Below are 23,768 nucleotides of genomic sequence, written 5' to 3'. Positions count from 1 at the left end.
AAATGTTAGTGGCGGTGGATAATAAATGTGTACTCGCTGAGTGATCTTGCTTTTCTCCAGAGGTGACCGCCTGTGCTGTTTTCTTCAGACACCTTTTCAAGGTCACCAAGTTTTGTTTTGGAATTCAGGCATGGTTTTTGCTTTGTATGTTGGCTTCTGAAACTTCAGTGGGCATGGGGATGGGGAGATGATTGTTGTAAGCTTCCAGGATGCACTTATGAAGAACACAGTAGTCAAAAAATTGTTCTTTATTAAATGGTGTGGAAATGGGGGAAATGGTCCTTGCCAAAAAATGGCAAAAGCATGTTAAAAACTGTCATTAGTCAGGATCCACCTAACAAAACTCTTGTCTGATGACAGGATTGTATGCACCTGAAAAAGCCAAAGGAATAGTGTTTAAGCATGAAAAACAGTGAGTCACTTTGGGTAACCAGGTGAAACCTTTTAAGTATCAATCCAGTTTGCTTTTTCTTTATGGAAATCAGCTTTATAAAAAGCATCTTACCCTAAGATGTAGCCTACATCTTTAAATCTCAGAAGACGAGGTCAGAATAGACATATCCATCTTTAGAATTATTACTGTTTTCTGTAATATAAAAGTGAAAATAATTCAGTAAACTTAGGATGTTGTTGTTGTCCAGTTGCCAAGTCATGTCTGATTCTTTGCGACCCACGTGTCCTTCACCATCTCCCAGCGTTTCCTCAAGCTTGTGTCCATTGAGTCGGTGATGCTATCTAACCATCTCATCCTCTGCCGCCCTCTTCTCCTTTTGCCTTCAGTCTTGGATATATAGCTATAGAAGCTCTTTCAAAATTCTATTTTGGTAGCTGGGGGCCCTGATAAAACCAAGTATTAACTGCTGTCTTTTTTTCCTGGACTACATTATGTGATTTATTCTTGAAAGCATTTTAGAAGTGCACTTGCATTGTTCTCTCTGGATTTTTTTTTTAATGTGATACACTCCCTACCACATCGTTTCCTTCTCTCATCCACCCACGTCCTGATGAAATTTATTAGGCGCTGTTCGCTATTGGTTTCCTAGGGTGTCCATCTTGCTTGCCTGTGTTCATCCCATCCTTGGGTTCCTAAAGCCAATGACGGCCTCACAGAAACCACTGACCCATTTCAACAGTGTCTCTTATCCCAAACTGTGGCTCACTCTGATCTCTTGGTGCCACCTGCTGGAACACGGGGGCAGTGTAATGTATCTCCTGGGAGTAGTCAGCCCCTGGGTAAAAGACAAGAAACAGAGTTATTGGGTCTGTGGTGCAAATCTCTGATCTCCTGAGGGCAGCGTCTTAGTCAGCTGCCCTTGGAATGGCATGTCGCTTCTGGACTTTGCACAGAGTACTTACCATCTTGGGCACTGGAAACACATTGCTTTGGTTCTAAGCCTGGCACAGGTTTCTCATCTGTAAAATGGGGATGATATAATTTGGGAGTTAGTGGTGTTTGCACCAGACAGAGCAGATAAGTCGCTTAGCACTGTTCCTGGAACAGGCTGGCCCTCAGTCAGCATCAACATTGGCCAAGGTTGTTCTCACTGTTGGCCAAGACGCTGGGTCTGTTTACCATAAAGCAGTAAATGATGCTAGCTTTAAGAGGTGATCATAAAAGTGATTGGAATGTAGTGTGGATCATTCTGAAGTGATATTAAAAAAAAATCTCCAAGATATGTTGTTAACTGAAAAAATCAGGTGTAGAATGGCATATCTATGACATGCTACCATTGCTACCATTTATTTAAATGCTAAAACACACATAAAATATCTGTGGAAGGATTTTAAAGTGGAAAGTGGGATTGAGTGCTGGGGCGGGAGGAAGACACTATACTCAGCTTCTTCAATATTTTACCATGTGTCTGTATGACCTTAAAAAAATTTAAAAGACAAAAACCCCAAACCAACCAAAATCTCAAACAAAATTCTCTTACCTGCTTGATTTTCACAGACATTTGCATATATTCCAGCTTCCATGGGTGTATTTCTGTAGATTCTGGGTGCACTATCTTTCATAGCTTTTCCTATGTAAGTTGGTGCAGAATCATTAAACCAATTCAGCCACATTTTTTTTTTCCTGCTCCTCCACGGAGCAGAATTCCCCAAAGTTCTGGAAGCGTGACCTACTCGGATGGCCTAAACTGTTGTCTATTAAAGGGAAATCATGGGCTCAGCTAGGAGACCATAGCATCCGCTTCTTCAAGCCAGGAGTCCTTCTGATTTATTTTCTCAGATCTGCAAATGACACCCTTTGCCTATCAAGATTGTGCTTGAGATGGCCAGAGATATCTTTTCCTTCCTTCACCGAAAAGAATAGCCTGTAAAAAGCTTCATAATATCTACAAGAGATACTAAATTACCCAACTGAGTTCCATTTAGCCCTGGCGAGTACTCAAGAATATTAATTCCACCTTTGTAAGATCCTCGGATTTTTGTAGGAAGAGGAGACCAGTTTTAAAAATGCATGAGATGCAATAAATTTAAGAGGATTGAAGTCATATCAGGCATCTTTTCTGACTGCAACATATGAGACTGGAAATCAACTGCAAGAAAAAAAAACTACCAAAAAAAAAAAACCCCACCCCCCACAAACACATGGAGGATAAATAATATACTACTAAACAAACAATGAGTCACTGAAGAAATTAAAGAGGAAATAAAAAAACATAGCCAAAGATGAATGAAAACGGATGCACAACCATCCAAAATCTAAGGGACCAAGCAAAAGCAGCTCTAAGAGGGAAGTTTATTGCAATACAAGTCTATTTCAGGAAACAAGAAAAATCATAAACAACCTAACTTTACACCCAAAGGAAAGAAGAAAAGTTAGAAGGAAAGAAATAATAAAGATCAGAGCAGGAATAAGTGAAATAACAACTAAAAGAAAACAGTAGAAAAGATTGATGAAGAGCTGGTTCTATGAAAAGCCAAACAAAATTGATAAACCTTTAGCTAGACTCATCAAGAAAAAAGAGGGCTCAAATAAATAAAATAAAAAATGAAAGAAGTGGGGGATGGGCAGGAGGCTCCAGAAGGAGGGATGTACGTATAGTTATGACTGATTTGCATTGTTGTATGACAGAAACCAACACAACATTGTAAAGCAATTATCCTTCAGTTAAAAAAAAAAATGCTTTTAAAGGACTTCACTGAGAATTCTCCATGGAAGTAAATTCCATATTATATTGTCCAAGAAATTTAAAAAAAAAAATGAAAGAAGTTACAGCTGATAACCATCTAAATACAACGGGTCATAAGAGATTATGATAAACAATTGTACACCAATAAAACAGACAACCTAGAATAAATGGATAAATTCCTAAAATATACAGTCTCCTCAGGCTAGATCAGAAAGAAATAGAAAATATGAACAGACCAATTACCATTCAAAATGAAATGGAATCAATAATCAAAAGATTCCCAACAAACAAAAGTCCTGGACCAGCTGGCTTCACAGGTGAACTCTATAAAACATTGAAGAGGAAGGAACCCTTCCAAACTCATTCTACAAGACCAGTATCACCCTGATATCAAAGCCAGACAAAGACAGGGACTTCTCTGGTGGTCCAGTGGCTAAGACTCCGAGCTCATAAGGCAGGGGGTCTGGGTTCAATCCTTAGTCAGGGAACTAGATCCTTTGTGGTGCAACTAAGATCCCACATGATGCAACTAAAAAAAAAAAAAAGACCCAAAGTGTCACACCTAAGACCTGGTGCAGCCAAAACAAACAACAACAACAAAAACCCAAACAACAAAAGACAGACAAAGACACCAGAAAAAAAAGAAAACTACCGGCCAATATCACTGATGAATGTAGATGCAAAAATCCTCAACAACATATTAGCAAACCAAATTCAACAATACATTGAAAGAATTATACCCCATGATCAATTGAGATTTATCCCAGAGATACAAGGACATTTCAATATCCACAAATCAATCAGTGTGATACACCACAATAACAAATTGAATAAAAGCCATATGCTTATTTAATAGATGCAGAAAAAGCTTTTGACAAAATTCAATATCGATTTATGATAAAAACTCTAAACAAAGTGAGTACAGAGGGAACATACCTCAACATAATAAAGAACATATATAACAAGTCCATGGCTAACATTATACTCAGCGATGAAAAGCCAAAAGCATTTCCTCTAAGAAAAGGAAGAAGACAAGAATGCTCACTCTTGCCACATTTATTCACAATAGTATTGGGAGTCTCAGCTACAGCAATCAGACAAGAAGAAAAAAAGGAATCAAAATTGGAAAGAAAAAAGTAAAACTGTCACTGCAGATGACATGTTACTATATAGAGAAAATCCTAAAGACACCACCAAAGAACTAGAACTATTGAAACAAATAAATGAATTCAGCTAAAGTCACAGTATATGGAATTATTAATAATATTCAGAGATCAGTTGCATTTCTATACACCAACAATGAACTATCTGAAAGAGAAATTAAGAAAACAATCCTATCTGTACCAAAAAGAATAAAATACCTAGGGATAATATAACCAAGAAGGTAAAAGATCTGTACTTGGGAAACCATAAGACATGGATGAAGGAAATTGAAGACAGCACAAACAAATGGAAAGATATACCATTCTTACAGATTGGAAGAATTAGTACTGCAAATGGCTGTACTCCTCAAGGCAATCTACAGGTTTAATGAAATCCCGGTCAAATTACCAATGGGATTTTTCACAGACTTTGGGCAAATAATTCTAAAATTTGTATGGAAACACAAAAGACCTCAAAAAGCCCAATCAATCCTGAGAAAGAACAAAGCTGGAGGTATCATATTCTCTAATTTCAAACTGTGCTATGAAGGTACAATAATCAAAACAGTGTGGGACTGGCACAAAAACAGACACACTGATCAATGAAACAGACTAGAGAGCCCAGAAATGAACCCCTACTTATATGGTCAATTAATTTACAACAAGGGAGGTAAGGATATACAGTCAGGAAAAGATAGTCTTTTCAATGAATGATATTGGGAAAACTGGACAGCTATATGTGAAAGAATCAAACTGAATTACTTTCTCACACCATCTAAAAAAATAGAGTGAATTAAGAACCTAAATGTGAGATCAGAAACCATAAAACACATAAAACATAGGTAGTATGCTCTTTGACACTGGTCTTAGCAATATTTTTTTGGCCATGTGTCCTCAGGCAAGAGAAGTAAAAGCAGAAATAAACAAATGGAACTTCATTAAGCTTGAACAGTGAAGGAAATTATCAACAAAGCAAAAAGGCAGTCTACTGAATGAAAGAAGATATTGCAAATGATATGTCTGATAAGGAGTTAATATCCAAAATGTACAAAGAACTCATACAGCTCAATATCAAAAAACCAAACAACCCAATTTAAAAACAGGCAGAGGAATTGTATAGACATTTTCTAAAGAGGACATACAGATGGCCAGCAGGCACATGGGAAGATATTCAAAATCACTAATCATCAGGGAAATGCAAATTGAAACTACAAAGAGATACCACCTCACACATCTCAGAATAACTACCATCAAAAAGGTAACAAGTAACAAGTGTTGACAAGGATGCAGCTGAAAGGAAACCATCATGCACTGTTGGTGGGAATGTAAATTGATGCAGCCACTATGGAAAACTGTATGGGGGAGTCTCAGAAAAAAAACGATCCAGCAATTCCACTTCTGGGAATTTTTTCTGAAGAAAGAGTTCATTGATGGATGAATGAATGGATAAACAAAGTATGTGTTATGTATGTATACATGTGTGTGTATAATATATATATACACATATATATAACTGATTATTCAGCTTTTGAAAAGAAGGAGAAAAAAAATCTTTTGCACCACGAGGCTTGTGGGATCTTAGTTCCCCAACCACAGATTGAACCCGTGTCCCCTGCAGTGGAAGTACAGAGTCCTAACCATTGGACCACCAGGGAAGTCCCCCAAAATGAAGGAAATTCTGACATGTAAACAACATGGATGAACCTTGAGGACATTGTGCTAAATAAAAGAAGCCAGCTACAAAAGGACAAATACGGTATGATTCCATTTACATGAGATTTCTAAAATAGTCAGATTCATACACAGGAATCGGAATGGTGTTTGCCAGGGGCTGGGAGTAGAGAGAAATTAATAGGGACTTACACTGTTTGACAAATACAGAGTGTCATGTTTACAAAGTGAAAAAGTGGATGGTGGATGGCTGGTGATGGTAGCCCAGGAATGTGAATGTACTTAATGCCACCGAACTGTATACTTAACAATGGCCAAGATGGTAAATTCTATTGCTATGCATATCTTACCACAATTTTGAAAAAGAATTTTTTAAAAATTAAAAAAGAGGTAAAAAGGTATTACAAATTTTAAGACAATGACAGCAGAGCATTAAAATGTCTTCTTAGCACGGGGCCCCGTGTGACTGCACAGGTAACACGCCCACAAGCAATCTAAATAGGGAAGCCTTCACCAGAGAAAAGAGAACTGTGCTAAATGTGAACAGTTCAGAAGTCCTTCATTATCTTCTCATTTTGCATCTTTTCCTTCTCTTTTCATTTTCTTCACATCCCATTTCTGATTCTCCTTTCCCTTCCTCCTTACCCTCTCCCCTGCTGTCTGTCTCCAAAATCCAGGGAAAGTGAAAGTGTTAGTCGCTCAGTCGTGTCTGACTCTTTGCAACCCCAAGGACTATAGCCTGCCAGGCTCCTATGTCCATGGATTCTCCAGGCTAGCATACTGGAGTGAGTAGCCATTCCCCTCTTCAGGGGATCTTCCCCACCCAGGGATTGAACCTGGGTCTCCTGCATTGCAGGCAGATTCTTAACTGTCTGAGTCACCAGGGAAAACAATGGCAAAGCTCCTAAGGAACTTACTTGCTTTGTACTTTGGTAGCATCCAAAATGCCAGAATTAGGATGATTACTATTAGCACCAGTAATAACCCCGGAAGCAGGAGCTGCAGGCACAATGGACCGCAGTCTCCTCCTGGAAGAAGAAGAAGATAGCATTCACTGGTCACTGCACAATCTGCTTTCCCAATGATACTGAATTGTGGAATGTTCTGGAAAGGTCAATCACGACTGTCTCCCAAGTTAGCCAAGAAACCATGAATCCTGGGTCCTTGCCCTATGTGGACGCCTGCAGCACCTGAGAATTAACTTGTTAGTGAAGTTCTAGAAGTCATACCAAGTCCATCTTCTATCAGGGGTCATTTACAAAGAAAAAAAAGCAGCACAGCATTTAACAGACAGATTGTTGTCTACATCATTAGGGTCATAAATCTGAGAATAGCCTGGCCATTTATCAGGCAAAGTCTTTAGTCATGTTGGCATGATCTATGTTACCCAACAGTTGCAACTTATTATTGACTTTATGCAGACATTGTGTTAAGCACTTTACATGCATTGCCTTATGCATCTCATTGGTATTATTCCCATTTTACAATTAAGTAGAATAAAACTCAATTAAGTAGAGTAAAGTTCCCATTTTACAATTAAATAAGAGTACGTGACTTTTCTAAGGTCTCACAGCTAGTGAATGGAAGGCGATGATTGTAGGCAAAAGGCTGACTCGGGGGCCTGACTCCAACAGGCCACTTGACTTGTTAGAACTTATTAAACACCCAGATGTGGGCTCTGATCTTCTGAAGATGAGGTGTTTAATGCCCTTGTGTGCCTATTACCCTTGCTAACCTAATTTTTTTTTCTCCTCCCGCCTTGACCAGTGTCCCTTCATCAGGCCAGGTTTTTATTTTTTAAATTTTGTGGCCATGTACCATGAGGAGTCCCAGTTCCCTGACCAGGGATCAAACCTGTGCCGCCTGCATTGGAAATCCAGTCTTAACCACTAGATGGCCAGGGAAGTCCCTGAGGGCAGGTTAAAATCTGGAATTCTCAGACTCAGAGTTCCGTGCTGGAATATGACAGTGTAAAGAGAGCCGGCTCTAGCTCCGGCCTGGCCCCTTCCCACCCAGGCTCTGATCTGTGCCCTAAGGAACCTGACAAACACATGGACAGCCCCTGCCTGCATGGCCAAATGTCATCCCTGACCCCCCACAAACAGCTCCCTCGGCTTGAGTCCAGGAGTGCTCACATCCTCGCACTGGTCCACCCTTGGGCGGACGAGCTGGGAAAGAGACTTACACAGGCCCTAGGAGGTGGGTTCTGATCTGATGGGGCAGGGAACTCAGGTCTAGGAACCTAGAGTGAGGTACAGAAAAGTAGAGATACAAGGTCCAGGCAGGCATCCCTATGGCTTATGGGAAGCTTATTGGAAAGTGTGCAGCAGAGAAGCATCCAGGCAGCGCCTTCTGAAACACAAGACTGGGACAGGAGCCGCTCTTGCCCCAATAGAGAAATCTAGATTTACCAAGCATTAGCAGCAGGGCATTCAACAGCCAAGCAGGAAGGTACTGGTGTTAGAAGTGAGTTTTTTTAAATGATTTTAAAAAGCACAAGAAAATCAAGAGATCCCAGCAGCTTCAAGAGATGCAGGACTTCCCTGGTGGTGCAGTGGATAGGAATCCGCCTGCCAGTGCACGGGACACATGTTCGATCCCTGGTCGGGGAAGATTCCACATGCCGCGGAGCAACTAAGCCCAGTGCACCACAACTACTGAGCCTTCGTACTGCAGCCACTGAAGCTCGCATGTGTAGAGCCTGTGCTCCACAACAAGGGAAGTCACTGCAATGAGAAGCTCGTGCACTACAACGAAGAGTAGCCCCCACTTGCTGCAACTAGAGAAAGCCCATGCACAGCAATGAAGACCCAGCACGGTCAAAATAAATACGTGAATGAAAATAGTGCTTAAAAAAAGAAAGTGAAAACAAAGAGAGTTGCAAATTCTAATGTGATTGCTTAGAACCTGAGCAGGAAATAGAGTCGGCTCAGGAAGTCTTACTACAAGGTCCCTTCCTGCCCCACTCTCTAGGCTTTTCTATGGTTCCTTTATGGCAGAAAGCAGTCCCATCAGAGCGTATGGACCCTATGGAAGGAAAAGCGCTTAGAAGCAGGTGGGCAATGTGGGAAATGGTGGACAGAGGAGGGGCTGCACTTTCTGGAAGTAAATCCAGACCCTGTTGAAAGTTCAGATAGCCCTTACCTGTTGAGGGTATGGTGACAGGTTGACTGTATTTTGCATGGTCAGGCAATCTGTTTTTAGCTTTACACTTGTACTCTTTCACTTCTGCAGTGTTACTCTTGGTTATGTTAAATTCCGCAGGTTTCCTTACATTCTTGGAAATAACTGGTGATATGGTGATGTTTTTTTCAAAAAAAGTATAATTGATGGGCAGAGAGCCGTTGAATGAGATGCAGCGTAGCGTTATATATCGGTCTGTTTTTGTTTGAATGACGCTAATGTTCAGCACTGGTGCGGTCACTGGGTCTAGAAAAATGAAGGTGCACGTTAAATGGCTAAGCAGATTGGGTTTCCTCACTCAGTTGACAAACATGGATGGACGCCCTACTCTATTCCTGTCTGTTCACCCAAAAATGAACAACACCCCTCTTGTGAAGTCAGGCTGCTCACAAGAAGCTCCGTGGGGAAAGATCAATAAGTATGTGGTTAACTCTGTGTATCCTGGCATGAACCAGGCTCTGAGAAAGCCAGAGAGTGGAGAGTGTCTCTCTGCTTTGAGGAGCTGGAGTGCAAACTTGCCTTTTTATCACAATTTACCATTTGTTTGTGGTTGATGGTATAATTTTGTCAAAGATCCAGCTCCAAGTATGTAGTTGAGAGGTGCTTTTAGTCCCAGTCCTTGTAAGATGACAGTGGTTTTTTTTTTTAATCAAAGAAACCTAAAAATATCATCTTTTCTCACTGTACTGTCGTTTATAAAATTCAGCTGTACAATTATCTTCCAGTTCCTCCCTGAAACAGGAAGTAACCCTGATAAATAGGGTTAAGGGAAATTCTTGACCAGAAATGAGTGAGTCTGGTCGGCTCTGTCAGATCGTACCATACTTTATGGGAGAATCCAGCTCTGTCATTTGTTATATAGTTCTTTAATGAAACAGGATTATAGGGAAAGAAAGATAATCGTTGAGTATCCTTCATGTGTTGGGGTCACTACCCACGTTACCCTGGTTCACTTCACAACAGCACACAAGGTGGACAGCATTATGCCCATTCCACAGACGAGCCCATTGAAATTCAGAGACCACATAGCTAGTAAATGGCAGAGCCAGGGCCAGCTCCCAAGCAGATACTTTTGTTTTTAACAGTATTGTGCCAATTTAACAACTGGGTGCAGAAACAATGAAACATGTTTCATTGTTTAAGTCAAAGCAAAGAAACCAACAAATTAGAGTCTTCTTGCTCCATCCCTCCCTCCCCTGAACAGGAATCCTGGTGGCAGCATCCTTGACAGAGTGGTGCCCAGGGATGGGAGCCTCAAAGAGCAACTTTGTTTGGGAATAGCATCAATAGACTGTTCTTCCTACGAAACTGAAATCTACTTCCTGCAATTTTCAGGAACTGAAGTATTCATGATGAAGCGGAGAGCATGGACTTCTCTCTGAGATAAGATGATTCAAACTAGAATAAGGGCTGATATCTAAATTGAGTGGAAAGATGTAAACTTCCCTCAGAGTTTGTAAAAGGACTGATAAGGGGCATCACAGCATCACTGTGATCAAGGGAAGGGAGTTGTAACTCTTCCATAAATCAGTCCTGCTTTTTAAATTACAGAAGTCCTTTAAGACTCATTCAGATGCCACCTTCCCCACAAAACTTTTCCTAAATCCTCCAGGTGAAAGTCCTCCCTGCTCTTCTGTCTCCTCCAGCACCTGATCCCGTCCTCATACGACTTTTTCTGCCTCTTATTTCATGACCCACTTGAATGTCTCCTGGCCACCTCGAACATAACCTTTTGAAACTGAACTCTAGTTAATCTGCTAGTTAATGAATCAATCGGTAGGTAGATAAACATTATGAAAATTATATTCTTTTAAAAAATGTTTTTATTCATTCAATCATTCATTTAGTTCTTTTGCGCTAAGAACAGTTAACATGAGATCTACCTTCTTTTTTTCTAAATTATTTTTTATTGGATTACAGTTGATTTACAATGTTGTGTTAGTTTCTGCTGTACAGCAAACTGAATCAGTTATACATATACATGTATCCACTCTCTCAGTTGCCATATAGGTCAGTACAGAGTATTGAGTAGGGTTCCCTGTGCTATACAGTAGGTTCTTTCTTTCTTTCTTTCTTTTTTTTTTTAAATTGGAGTATAGTTGCTTTACAACGTGTTATTTTCTGCTGTACAATGAAGAATCAGCTATATGTATATATACAGCCCCTCCCTCTTGGACCTCCCTTCTAGCACACCCCCATCCCACCTCTCTAGGGTGAGCACTGCGCTGAGCTCCCTGCGCTATAAAGCAGGTTCCCCCTAGCTAACTGCTTTACACATGGCAGTGCACATACCATCATCCCAATATCCCAATTCATCCCATCCCTGCCATATTCACACATCTGTTCCCTGTGTCTGTCTCTATTCCTGCCCTGCAAATAGGTTCGTTTGTACCATTTTTCTAGATTCCATATATAGGCAGTAATACATGATTTTTTCCCCCCTCTTTCTGACTTTACTCTGTATGACAGACTCTAGGTCCATCCATGTCTCACACCAGTCAGAATGGCCATCATCAAAAACTCTACAAACTATAGGGACTTCCCTGCTGATCCAGTGGTTAAGAATCCACCTTGCAATGCAGGGGACGTGGATTCAATCCCTGGTTGGTGAACTAAGATTCCATGTGCTACCAGGCCACTGAGCCCCGAAAGAAGCCCAACTACTGAACCCGAGGGCCCTGGAATCTGTGCGCCACAATGAAAGATCCCACACAATGCAACAAGGATCCCATGTGCTAAGACCTGATGCAGCCAAATAAATAAATAAGTTTTTTTTTTTTTTTAAGTCTACAAATGATAGATGCTGGAGAGGATGTGGAGAAAAGGGAACCCTCTTACACTGTTGGTGGGAATGTAAATTACTACAGCCACTATGGAGAACAGTATGGAGTTTGCTCAAAAAACTAGGAATAGAATTGCCATATGACCCAGCAATCCCACTGCTGGACATATCTGGAGAAAACCATAATTCAAAAAGACACATGTACCCCAGTGTTCATTGTAGCACTATTTACAATAGCCAGGACATGGAAGCAACTGATAGGTCTAATGACAGATGAATGGATAAAGAAGATGCGGTACATATATACAATGGGATGTTACTCAGTCATAAAAATGAATGAAACTGGGTCATTTGTAGAGATCTACCTTCTTAACAAATTTTTAAGTGCATAGTACAGCATTGTTAACAATAACCAAAATTTTATAACCTTTGAACAACTTCTATTTTTGCCCCTTTCAGTAAATGACACCACTCCTCGTCCATCAGCTGGTCACAACAGACACCTGAGAGTCACTCTTGACCCCTTCCTCATCTTTACTACCTATGATTCCAAACCTAATCACTCAGCAAGTCCTGTTGTTTCTCCCTCCAAAATCTGTTTTGACCCTGTCCACTGCTCTCCATCTCCCCACTCTTTGTCTCCTGGGTGACTGCAAAAGCCACCCAGCCAATCTCCAACCTCTACCCTTGCCCTGCCCCACCCAGGATGAATTAACTTCAAAAATGATAAATGGGGTCATAGGCCTGACTTGGCTCTCCTCTCCCCTTTCCAGTCTCACCTGAAGTCACAGTCCCCTCATCTGACCTCCAGCCATACCAGTGGCATATTACACCCTTCCCAACAGCCAAGTTCTCCCCAAGGTGGAGCCCCCAGCACAGGGTATTGTCCCTTGACTAGAGCCTTCTTTCTCTCTCTCACTGTAGCAAATCATTTCTCATCCTCCAGGGGTCCCCTGAAATGCCATCCCCTTAGAAAGTCCTTCCATATCTATCTTATCTGGGCTTCCCAGGTGGCCCTAGGGGTAAAGAATCCATCTGCCGGGACTTCCCTGGTGGTCCAGTGGCTAAGACTCTGTGGGTCCAATCCCTGGTCAGGGAACTAGATCTCCATGTGCCACAACTAAGACTCCTGGGCAGCCAAAAAATAGAACCCGTCTGCCAATGCAGGAGACCTTAAGAGATGTAAGTTTGATCCCTGGGTCGAGAAGATTCCCCTGGAGGAGGGCATGGCAACCCACTCCAGTATTCTTACCTGGAGAATCCCCATGGACAGAGGAGCCTGGTGGGCTACGGTCAATAGTCGAGTTGGACATGACTGAATTGACTTAGCATGCACACAACTACCCTATCTAAGGAAACCACTCCCCATTCACCACCCATCCCCCAACTTTTCTCCATCACTGTGCCTGTTTCTTTTTCTTTATAACCATCAACAGAGTTTGTGATTATGAATTTATTCGACTGGGTACTTGGGTTTCATGTCTCCTCAATTAGACTATAAGCTCCACCGAGGCAGGAACTAATGTATATCCAGGGCTTGGCACATGGGGGATATCATTAAATATTGAATGAGTGGATCAAAGATGAATGAATCTGTGTTCATGGCTCATATTCCTTACTGAGTTGGGAACAAGGTCATGATTTAGGTATCATCAAAACTCTGGCAGCATGCAACACAGTTATTCACATGGGGTAGGCACTCAGTAGATATTAGTCTGACCTAAATGAAGATGATACAGGTTTATAATCTATAAAAAAATTCTACCAGGCAGTATAATTACTGCCGGAAACACATTGCGGGAAACTAGTGCATTTACTTTGAAGGCAGGATGTGGGAAGACTGTGCACCTATCTGTGGGACAGATGCTCAGGAAACTAAGACTGTTTTGTTTTTTTTTTTTAATCCATTGATTTAAGGCTTCAGCCTTGCACAGGAAGCTACGGGTATACATGGGTTCCCTGATGCCCCTTGCATTGCTTTTTCTGCAAATCCAGGCTGCCCAGTCCAGCAGGAATCTGACCACCAGAGAATATTATCAGCTAGGGCACTGCCCTCACATTATGTACCACATCCTAAACCTTGTTTACATGGTTGTCTTCTTTTTACATTGCTTTTACAGTTATGGCTTCAATTGAGTTTGTGTTCAAATTTGTCCTAAGATGGTTGGTTCTTTTTTTTATTTTTTTATTTAAATAAAAAAAATTTTGGCTGTGCCACACAGTGTGTGGGCTCTTAGTTCTCTGACCAGAGAATGAACCTGTGCCCCCTGCACTGAAGGCCTGTAGTCTTAACCACTGTACTGCCAGGGAAGTCCCTGAGATGGCTCTAATCTAGAGTCCATGGCATCCCTTATAGTCTTATGCAGAAGTTTGCATTGGTAGTCTCATGAAAACATCTCAGGGAAGGTATCCATCACTATCATTACATTGTTAAAATGGTTGTAACCTAAAAAGCTAAGAACCATTGACCTAGAGTAGGGGCATCCAGTAGAACTTTCTGTGATGATGGATATATTCTGTGTCTATGTTGTCTAATACAACAGCCACCCCACACCTATGGCTTCTGGGCACTTGAAGTGTGACTAACGAGATGGAGGAACTGCAGCTTTTAATTTCACCTAATTTAAACTAACTCGAATTTAAACTTAAATAACAATATGCAGCTAGTGGCTACCACGCTGGAGAGCACAGACCCAGAGAATCACCCAAATACTCGATCAGTAAGTCAGGGGTCCTCTGTTTGGAAGACTCCAGGTACACATATTACCCGGAAACCCTCTCTCCCTCTCCCAGCAGTCCAATATCAAGGTCACTATCATGGATGAGGCCATTAATGCTAGGCTGTGAGAGGCTTGGGGTGGGAAGATGGGAGATAAAAATGTAAAAGTGATAAAATGTGGTTGGGGAGTTCCCTGGGGGCCTAATGGTTAGGATCCTGGGCTTTTACTGCTGTGGCCCCGCTTCAAGCCCCGGTCAGGGAACTGAGATCCCACGAACTGTGGGTAGTGGCAGGGACGGGGAGGGAAGGAGGTGGCTGGGCAGGAAGAGTGCTGGCCAATGGCTGTTGTAAAGAGAAGGAGCTGGGGAAAGTCTGAGGCTATGAAGACCCTTGCCACAGGGTCCAACACTGATTCTAAGACTTCTTACTTGAATCTTCAGAGAAAAAGTGTTTTTTTTTTTTCCCCTATATGACAAGAATCCAGAATAAAACATTTAGAGAGGATTTCAACAACTTTCTAAATTGTTGATGTAAGACTTTTAGTCTTAGGCCATCAGCCTATTATCATCTGAAATGGCTAAACGTCTTTGGGAGAGAAAGTGAAATGAAATTATTAAGAAACAAGATCTCAGTGACATATATGCCAGGATCTTGAGAGAGTGTTAACCAGCAGAACAGAGAGTCCACCCTAGAACAGGAAATAATCCCCCCAGATCACAGGGCCCCCGAGTAACAAGCGTTCTACTTACCGACAAATGTGAAGTTGAATGGGTGACTGTATTTTGAACAGTTAGCAACTTGGACTTTGCATTTGTAGGGGCCCAGATCATGGGCTTCTGAGATTGTTAGGTTAAAAGTCATGGGTTTGCCTTTTCCATCCTGGGTTTTCAGGGATTTCTCACCCCGAAACAAAAAATAGGTGATCTCTAGTGATTTGTACTGTTGGAAACACCATAGAGATACATTCTGACCCCTCATGACTGTGTCTGTTTGTGAGCCCAAACGTGGAGGAGGGAATTCTGGAAAACAAAATAACACAAGAGAAAGTCCCTGTTACTGTCCAACGATAATAACCCCGTGGTTGTCAAGCCACATTTTGTGGGTCGAGGTGGTGGAGACCCTCTTTTTCTGGCAAACTTCTGGAGTGGGGGGCGTTTCTTGCCTGTACATCCAGGCTGGACAATGTGTGAGGAAGTCTCGGCACCTCCAGAGGCCTCTCCCCGTGAGAGACGGGTGACCTCACCAAGCTCTTTTGTTCTGGCTTGGAACTTACTGGTCACTGGTACCAAACAAGGCCACCCTATGACCATATTAGATCGAGAAAAAAAGACCAGATGACTCCTGTCTAAACACAGATGAGGATGTGAACATCCTCCAAAACACAAATATGGCCAAATATCCCTCTAAACTGGCTAGTATGGTTGACAGCTGCTTCTTTATCAGTCACGGTTTTTGCCTTGCAGTGCTGATCTTTCAGATAAGAATTATTTATTTTATTTTTAATTAATTTTATTTTACTTGGAGGATTATTACAATATTGTTATGGTTTTTGCCATATATCAACATGAATTGGCCAGAGCGTATACATGAGTCCCCCTATCCTGAACCCCCCTCCCACCTCCTTCTCCTCCCTATCCTTCTAGGTTGTCCCAGAGCCCTGGGGCTCTGCTTCATGCATCAATCTCACACTAGTCATCAGGTAAGAATTACTAAGATGCCCAACCATGTCGTTGTTTCTGTTTCCTGAAAGAGTCCAATTCAGGGACTTCCCTGGTGGTCCAATGGCTAAGACTCCATGCTCCCAATGCAGGGGGCCTGGGTTTGATAACTGGTCAGGAAACTAGATAAATTAAAAAAAAAAAAGAGAATCCAATTCAGAGTAAATCCTGCGGCCTCATATCTTCCTCCAAGTCACCCAACACAAATCTCACTTGAGGATGCCCTCTTGCTCATTCCCATGGTACACATTTCCCCTCAAAACCCATCTTTGTCCAACTACACATGTGTCTCCAGTGATCTTTGGCTGGAGGACATTCATATTAATAGTTTTTGTCTCTAAAAAGTAAGGACTCTTTGGTAAAAATAACAATACCATTATCACACCTGAAAATTAACAATATTTTAAAAATATTACCAGATATCTGTTCAAATTCCCCCAACCGTCTGATTTTTCTTTTAGGATCCATGATGGTCTGTTGTAGTTAGTTGAAATGTTTCTTGTGTCTTTTTTCATTGACAGATCTTTTGGTCTCTTTTATTCCCCCTGCGCTTTATCTGTTGGAGATAGCAAGTTGTTTGTTCTGAAGTGTTTCCCATGGTCTGGATTTCTTTAATTACATTCCCATGGTGCTCCTTTACCATGTTCTTCTATCTCCTGTCCAGAGGCTTGATGAAATTCAGATTAGCTTTTATTTAGCAAGAATGCAACTTAGGGGGTGGATGTACTTCCATTAGGAGGCACATAATGTCCGGTTATCTCTCTTTTTTGTTTGTTAGCAGGCTTTGATGATGGTTACCCAAAAGCATTATCTCACTGAGCTTCTTAGGTGGTGCTGTGGTAAAAAATCCATCTGCTGAGGCAGGAGATGTGGATTTGATCTCTGGGTAAAGAAGATGCCCCTAGAGGAGGAAATGGCAACCCACTCCAGTATTTTTACCTGGGAAATTCCATGGACAGAAGAGCTTGGTGGGCTACAGTCCATGGGGTCACAAGGAGTCAGACACACACCTGAGAACACACGTGCACACTGATAATTTCATTAGAGGTTGCAAAATGGGGATATACCAGTTCTTTTTCTTTTTTTTTTTTTTAATAAATTTATTTATTTTAGTTGGGGGCTAATTACTTTACAATATTGTAATAGTTTTTGCCATACATTGACATGAATCAGCCATGGGTTTACATGTGTTCCCCTTCCTGGACCCCCCACCCACCTCCCTCCCCATCCCATCCCTCTGGGTCATCCCATTGCCCCGGCCCTGAGCCCTTGTCTCATGCATTGAACATGGAGTGGTGTTCTGTTTCACACATGATAATATACATGTTTCAATGCTATTCTCCCAGAACGTCCCACCCTCACCTTCTCCCTCAGAGTCCATAAAATTGTTCTATGCATCTGTGTCTCTTATTCTGTCTCGCATATAGGGTTATCGTTACCATCTTTCAAATTCCATATATATGCATTAGTATACTGTATTGTTGTTTTTCTTTCTGGCTTACTTCACTCTGTATAATGGGCTCGAGTTTCATCCATCTCAGTAGAACCGATTCAAATGTATTTTTTTTAATGGCTGAGTAATATTCCATTGTGTATATGTACCACAGCTTCCTTATCCATTCGTCTGCTGATGGACATCTAGGTTGCTTCCATGTCCTGGCTATTGTAAACAGTGCTGCAATGAACATTGGGGTACACGCATCTCTTTCAATTCTGGTTTCCTCGGTGTATATGCCCAGCAGTGGGATTGCTGGGTCATATGGCAGTTCTATTCCCAGTTTTTTAAGGAATCTCCGCACTGATCTCCATAGTGGCTGTACTAGTTTGCATTCCCACCAACAGTGTAAGAGGGTTCCCTTTTCTCCACACCCTCTCCAGCATTTATTGCTTGTAGACTTTTGGATAGCAGCCATTCTGACTGGTGTGAAATGATACCTCATTGTGGTTTTGATTTGCATTTCTCTACTAATGAGTGATGTTGAGCATCTTTTCATGTGTTTGTTAGCCATCTGTATGTCTTCTTTGGAGAAATGTCTGTTTAGTTCTTTGGCCCATTTTTTGATTGGGTCGTTTATTTTTCTGGAATTCAGCTGCAGAAGTTGCTTGTATATTTTTGAGATTAATTGTTTGTCTGTTGCTTCATTTGCTATTATTTTCTCCCATTCTGAAGGCTGTCTTTTCACCTTGCTTATAGTTTCCTTTGTTGTGCAAAAGCTTTTAATTTTAATTAGGTCCCATTTGTTTATTTTTGCTTTTATTTCCAATATTCTGGGAGGTGGGTCATGGAGGATCCTGCTGTGATTTATGTCGGAGAGTGTTTTGCCTATGTTTTCCTCTAGGAGTTTTATAGTTTCTGGTCTTACGTTTAGATCTTTAATCCATTTTGAGTTTATTTTTGTGTACGGTGTTAGGAAGTGTTCTAGTTTCATTCTTTTACAAGTGGTTGACCAGTTTTCCCAGCACCACTTGTTAAAGAGATTGTCTTTTCTCCATTGTATATTCTTGCCTCCGTTGTCGAAGATAAGGTGTCCATATGTGCATGGGTTTATCTCTGGGCTTTCTATTTTGTTCCATTGATCTATATTTCTATCTTTGTGCCAGTACCATACTGTCTTGATGACTGTGGCTTTGTAGTAGAGCCTGAAGTCAGGCAGGTTGATTGCTCCAGTTCCATTCTTCTTCCTCAAGATTGCTTTGGCTATTCAAGGTTTCTTATATTTCCATACAAATTGTGAGATGATTTGTTCTAGTTCTGTGAAAAATACCATTGGTAGCTTGATAGGGATTGCATTGAATCTATAGATTGCTTTGGGTAGTATACTCATTTTCACTATATTAATTCTTCCAATCCATGAACACGGTATATTTCTCCATCTGTTTGTGTCCTCTTTGATTTCTTTCATCAGTGTTTTATAGTTTTCTATATATAAGTCTTTTGTTTCTTTAGGTAGATATATTCCTAAGTATTTTATTCTTTTTGTTGCAATGGTGAATGGTATTGTTTCCTTAATTTCTCTTTCTGTTTTCTCATTATTGGAGTATAGGAATGCAAGGGATTTCTGTGTGTTAATTTTATATCCTGCAACTTTACTATATTCATTGATCAACTCTAGTAATTTTCTAGTAGAGTCTTTAGGGTTTTCTATGTAGAGGATCATGTCATCTGCAAACAGTGAGAGTTTTACTTCTTCTTTTCCTATCTGTATTCCTTTTATTTCTTTTTCAGCTCTGATTGCTGTGGCCAAAACTTCCAAAACTATGTTGAATAGTAGTGGTGAAAGTGGGCATCCTTGCCTTGTTCCTGACTTTAGGGGAAATGCTTTCAATTTTTCACCATTGAGGATAATGGGGATATACCAGTTCTTTTTCATTTTTAACCCATAATTATCTGAAGAGAAATACCCTTGTCAATTCTTTGGTTACACTGTGGTACGGTTTGTATAGAAAAGGGAGGATCAATGCTTGATTCTCTTCTGTTATTGACCAGTTTTAAAAAATAATGAGTTGGTTTCCTAGTATCTTATAACAGTGAGATGTTTTTCCTTTATTATTGTTATTTTTGTTTAAGAATCATTGTGAACTCATAGATGTAAACGTATTTGATGTGTCTCAACCTATTACACTATTACTCAACCTACTACACTTATTTTATTCTTATAGCCTCTCTAAATGGCCTTCTGGATCTTTTTGCCACAATCCTAGTAATCTCTGATAGCTTGTGTGTTTGTATTTTATTATTTAAAAATGCCAAGGGAAGAAATAACCCTCATCAGGAAATCTAATGTTAAAATTTAAGATTATAAAAGAATTAAGAGGAATATATAGAAACATTTTTATATCATCTGTTGGAAAAGATCTTCCAAGTAAGATCAACAAAATAGGAACCATAAAGAAAAGACTGAAAGAAATAACTATTCTAAAACTTTAAACTCCTCCATGGCAAAATTAAGACAAGTGGAAACCTAGAAGAAAGTACTTAAAACATAAACAAGCATAGGATTCTTTTAATATGCATAAGGTAAACGTGTTAGTTGTTCAGCCATGTCTGACTCTTTGGGACTCTATGGACTGTAGCCTAACCAGGCTCCTCTGTCCGTGGGATTCTCCAAGCAAGAATACTATAGTAGGTTGCCATTTCCTTCTCCAGGGGATCTTCCCAACCCAGGGATGGAACCCAGTTCTCCTTCATTGCAGGCAGATTCTTTACCGTCTGAGCTACCAGGGAAGCCATAATATACATAAACCAGTAGCAAATTAATAAGGAAAAGACAATCAAATAAATGGTCAAATAATATGACTAGGTAATTCCCAGAAAAAGAAATAGTGTTGCAGCCGAGGGATGGCTTGGGTGGAGGAGGGGTTTAGACTCCCTAAAAAATGCCAGCAATCTACACTTTGATCTGGAAAATTAATATTTTCTCAGTCTTATGTAAGCTCAGATTCAAGATAAGACCTCACCTCACCTCTCTTTCCAGCCAGATTGCCATCCCTAAATGTCCTTTATATGGGCATGCTGGAGCTTTCATAGTCAACAAACATGAGAAAGAAGCACAGCTTTGTAAGTGATGATGCAACCAAGAACTAAAATAACACTGAGATATTATTTTTGTATTCATCAGATTGACACAAATTTAAAAAATTGATTGTATCCACTGTTGGAGAGAGGGTGAGACACTCACACTCAACCCATTTCCGTGGTCAGCGTTGGTGAACATGTACCGGTTCAGTGTGTTGGGAGGGCAACTTAGCATTATCTGTAACAATTCAAATGGACATGGCCTTCGACACAGCCATTTGACTTCTAGGATTTTATCCTACATGAACTGTCACACACTCATGTGTCCACAAAGGATGTTTACTGCAGTATTGTTTCTATGATGAGGAATAAAATGGAACAACCAATAAGGGAATGATGGTTCAATGAATTATGACTAAGTCCTATTGTGAAATGCCATGCAGCTGTTGAAAAGAACGGAGCTAAATATACAACTTCCTCTTAGAAAGATGTCTGGGACATGTTAATTTTAAAAAGAACAGGCCACAGAAGAGTTTGTTTGCTTTGATATTGGAGCGAAAAGGACTGTTAATAGTGGTTGCTTCTGGACACAGAGATGGGAGAGGGACTAAGGGGATCTGTTTATAGCAGAACGTTCACCTTTTACAGTATAGTAACAGCAACAACCTGGGCTAGCACTTATTGACGGCTCCCCATGCACGCGGCTCTGTGCCTAGGGACATGCCCTGTCTCAGTCCTCACAACAACCCTCCCAGGGAGGTGTCTTTATTTCCCCTCTTCACAGAGGATAGAAATTAAGCTTAAAGTGGTTTTCGTCATGTGCCCAGACTACCAGCTGGAAAAGGGTAAGTTAGGACCTACCCTAACTACAAGGTTAGGACTACAACAGGCTGGCTCTGATGATAAAACTGCCTCCCAGGATATGTTTTTAGTGTCGCCTGAATTATTTTACAATGATTGTGTGTTGATTTTCTAATTAAAAAACAACAGAGAAAGAAACGTTTCATTGTTTAAAAAAAACAATCTCACCATTTTGTTTCTTAGTCTCAGGAAAGATTCTCTGACTCCCTCCCTAAAATCACTTCATTTTAAAACAGTACAAAGTGGAAAAACTCTCCTCTTTGGTTGTTCATCAAAAAGCACAGAAAAACCTGCTCACAATGGTGCACGATTAAAGCTGACTGTCTCACCCTTTCAGTGAAAGCAGCTTTAGTACAACAGAGAAGTAAATGAAACTTACCATTTGTTTTTCTCCTTCTTTCACAATCCAGTGCAACTTTTTGAATTGCAAGAGAGAGAAGGAACACAAGAAAACTCTTTTTCCACATGACGCTTTGGTTTGGAGATTCAAGCTTCGAAATGGTAAGTGAGCCTCAGACGTGACAGAAAGAAAAATGTCCCAAAGAACGGCTTGTTTAAATAGCCCCACATTCTCTTGAATGAAATCAGGGAGGAGGGCAAAGGAGTCTTGATGGCACCCCTGCCTCCCGTCAGTGAATCACAGAGAGAACTTCCTCTTTTTTGACCAAGTTGAAGAAATCGGAGTTGCGTGGACTAGCCTGATGTGAGATGACTGGTTGGTGTGACCCTGTGTTCCTCTGTGAGCACCTGTAGGCAGAGAGGGATGTGGCAGGTTGCTTCTAATTCAGGCTGGCAGGGAAGCGGACAGTGGGAAAAAGAAAAGTTGTCACTATGGGCTTCCCTGGTGGCTCAGCGGTAAAGAACCCGCCTGCCAATGCAGGAGACCTGGGTTCGATCCCTGGGTGGGAAAGATCGCCTGGAAAAGGAAATGGCAACCCACTACAGTATTCTTGCCTGGAAAATCCATGGACAGAGTAGCCTGGTGGGCTATATAGTCCATGGGGTCACAAAAGGATCAGACATTACTTAGCAACTAAACAACAACAATATTGTCTTTATGCAAACCCACCTGATCGTCTCTTTTTGGATTCAGCTTGGGTCAAAAGGAAGTTAGTGGAAAGTGTGGTTTAGTCTTGGGGAGCAATATTGACTAGCTAGAGAGAGACACAGAGAAACAGGGCAGCAGAAATGCCTGACTGTGTTAAATGCTGGCTTCTAGGCCCTGCTCCAGGCTTCCTGGGGATGAAACCTGGGACTCTGAATTTTCTCCAGGGCCCCAGCAGTCTCAGCATGTCTAAATTACAGCCCTGAAGTGGCTTGTAATTCACTTCCACCCAATCCAGAATTCTCCTGACTCTGGCAAGTGGATGCATATTTTGCTGTCACCAGCATGAAGTGGGGAGTAGGAAGAGAGTGAGGGGTTTCTGAGGGGGGCAGGCTGTGATTGGGCTGGGCCACTTGGGTTACTGATTCTCTTTTTCCTTTTCTTAATTTATTTGTATTTTTTTTTTGGCTAAGCTGCGCAACTTGTGGGATCTTAGTTCCCTGACCAGAGAATGAACCTGCATCCTCCGCAGTGAACGTGCAGAGTCCTAATCACTGGACCGCCAGGGAATTCTCAGGTCACTGGCTCTTGTTGCCACCCAGGGTTGACCCTGAAGGTCTCTTGCATTCTTGTGGATAGGTGCCCTCTCCGTGGGGAACACACCTCCCTGCCTGGGTGCAGGGTCTTCCAAAACATCATCCAATCTCCAGTATTAACTCTCTCCAGGGACTCCTTGCTTGGGCTCCCCAGGTTCCCAGCCTGTTGTGGTCAGTCATGCCCAGCCCCACACCACTGGGGGTCTGAACAGAGCCCAGGGCTTGCTGCTGTCACCCCCATTTCCTCCCTGTCTGCTGCCACTGTCTGGAAGCAAATCATCTTAGTTAGCCCTCAGTTTGTAAAAGGCCTTTATTTCCTTCCAACAGTAAAAGTTACTTCTCAGGCACCCACTCTTCCAACAAAGACAGCACTCAGTGACTTCATATGGCGATAT

The 23,768-nt window shown here is 41.3% G+C and overlaps 3 protein-coding genes across 12 annotated transcripts in view; 2 read left to right on the top strand and 1 right to left on the bottom strand.

Moving 5' to 3' along the window:
* Nucleotides 1-23,067, top strand: part of POLG2 (DNA polymerase gamma 2, accessory subunit) — a 59,747-nt gene extending 36,680 nt beyond the window's left edge. The window contains exon 10 of the mRNA XM_081576832.1: nucleotides 22,143-23,067. Coding sequence (XP_081432958.1) covers nucleotides 22,143-22,155 — 13 coding nt within the window. The 3' untranslated portion in view covers nucleotides 22,156-23,067. The remainder of the gene's footprint in view (nucleotides 1-22,142) is intronic.
* MILR1 (mast cell immunoglobulin like receptor 1) lies at nucleotides 234-22,366 on the bottom strand. Of its 5 annotated transcripts, none has more exons than XM_081576835.1 (10): nucleotides 22,112-22,366; nucleotides 16,772-16,911; nucleotides 15,387-15,656; nucleotides 9,098-9,382; nucleotides 6,871-6,981; nucleotides 1,935-2,024; nucleotides 1,357-1,413; nucleotides 1,122-1,229; nucleotides 506-586; nucleotides 234-372 (listed from the first exon to the last, which is right to left on the bottom strand). In XM_081576835.1, the coding sequence occupies exons 2-9, from the start codon at nucleotides 16,821-16,823 to the stop codon at nucleotides 534-536; spliced, it is 1,026 nt and encodes a 341-aa protein (XP_081432961.1). In that variant the 5' UTR covers nucleotides 16,824-16,911; nucleotides 22,112-22,366; the 3' UTR covers nucleotides 234-372; nucleotides 506-533. The 5 variants fall into 5 exon arrangements, with proteins under 5 accessions (XP_081432961.1, XP_081432963.1, XP_081432960.1 ...); XM_081576837.1 differs by having other exon boundaries at nucleotides 1,161-1,229; XM_081576834.1 differs by lacking the exon at nucleotides 16,772-16,911.
* The window catches only part of PECAM1 (platelet and endothelial cell adhesion molecule 1), a 98,204-nt gene continuing 96,520 nt past the window's right edge, over nucleotides 22,085-23,768 (top strand). For 5 of the 6 annotated variants that reach the window (XR_014078817.1, XR_014078814.1, XR_014078809.1 and 2 more), the window contains exon 1: nucleotides 22,143-22,233. The gene's annotated coding sequence lies outside the window, so the exon portion shown is untranslated. Of the gene's footprint in view, nucleotides 22,234-23,768 lie in introns of all 6 variants that reach the window. The other variant, XM_081576805.1, reaches the window with a different exon arrangement.

The sequence above is a fragment of the Giraffa tippelskirchi genome, chromosome 3 (assembly GCF_054371585.1).
Source record: "Giraffa tippelskirchi isolate mGirTip1 chromosome 3, T2T-mGirTip1v1.2.pri, whole genome shotgun sequence".
Taxonomy (NCBI): Eukaryota; Metazoa; Chordata; class Mammalia; order Artiodactyla; family Giraffidae; genus Giraffa; species Giraffa tippelskirchi.
The sequence above is the reverse complement of the archived record's forward strand: the minus strand, read 5'-3'. Positions and strand labels throughout refer to the sequence as shown.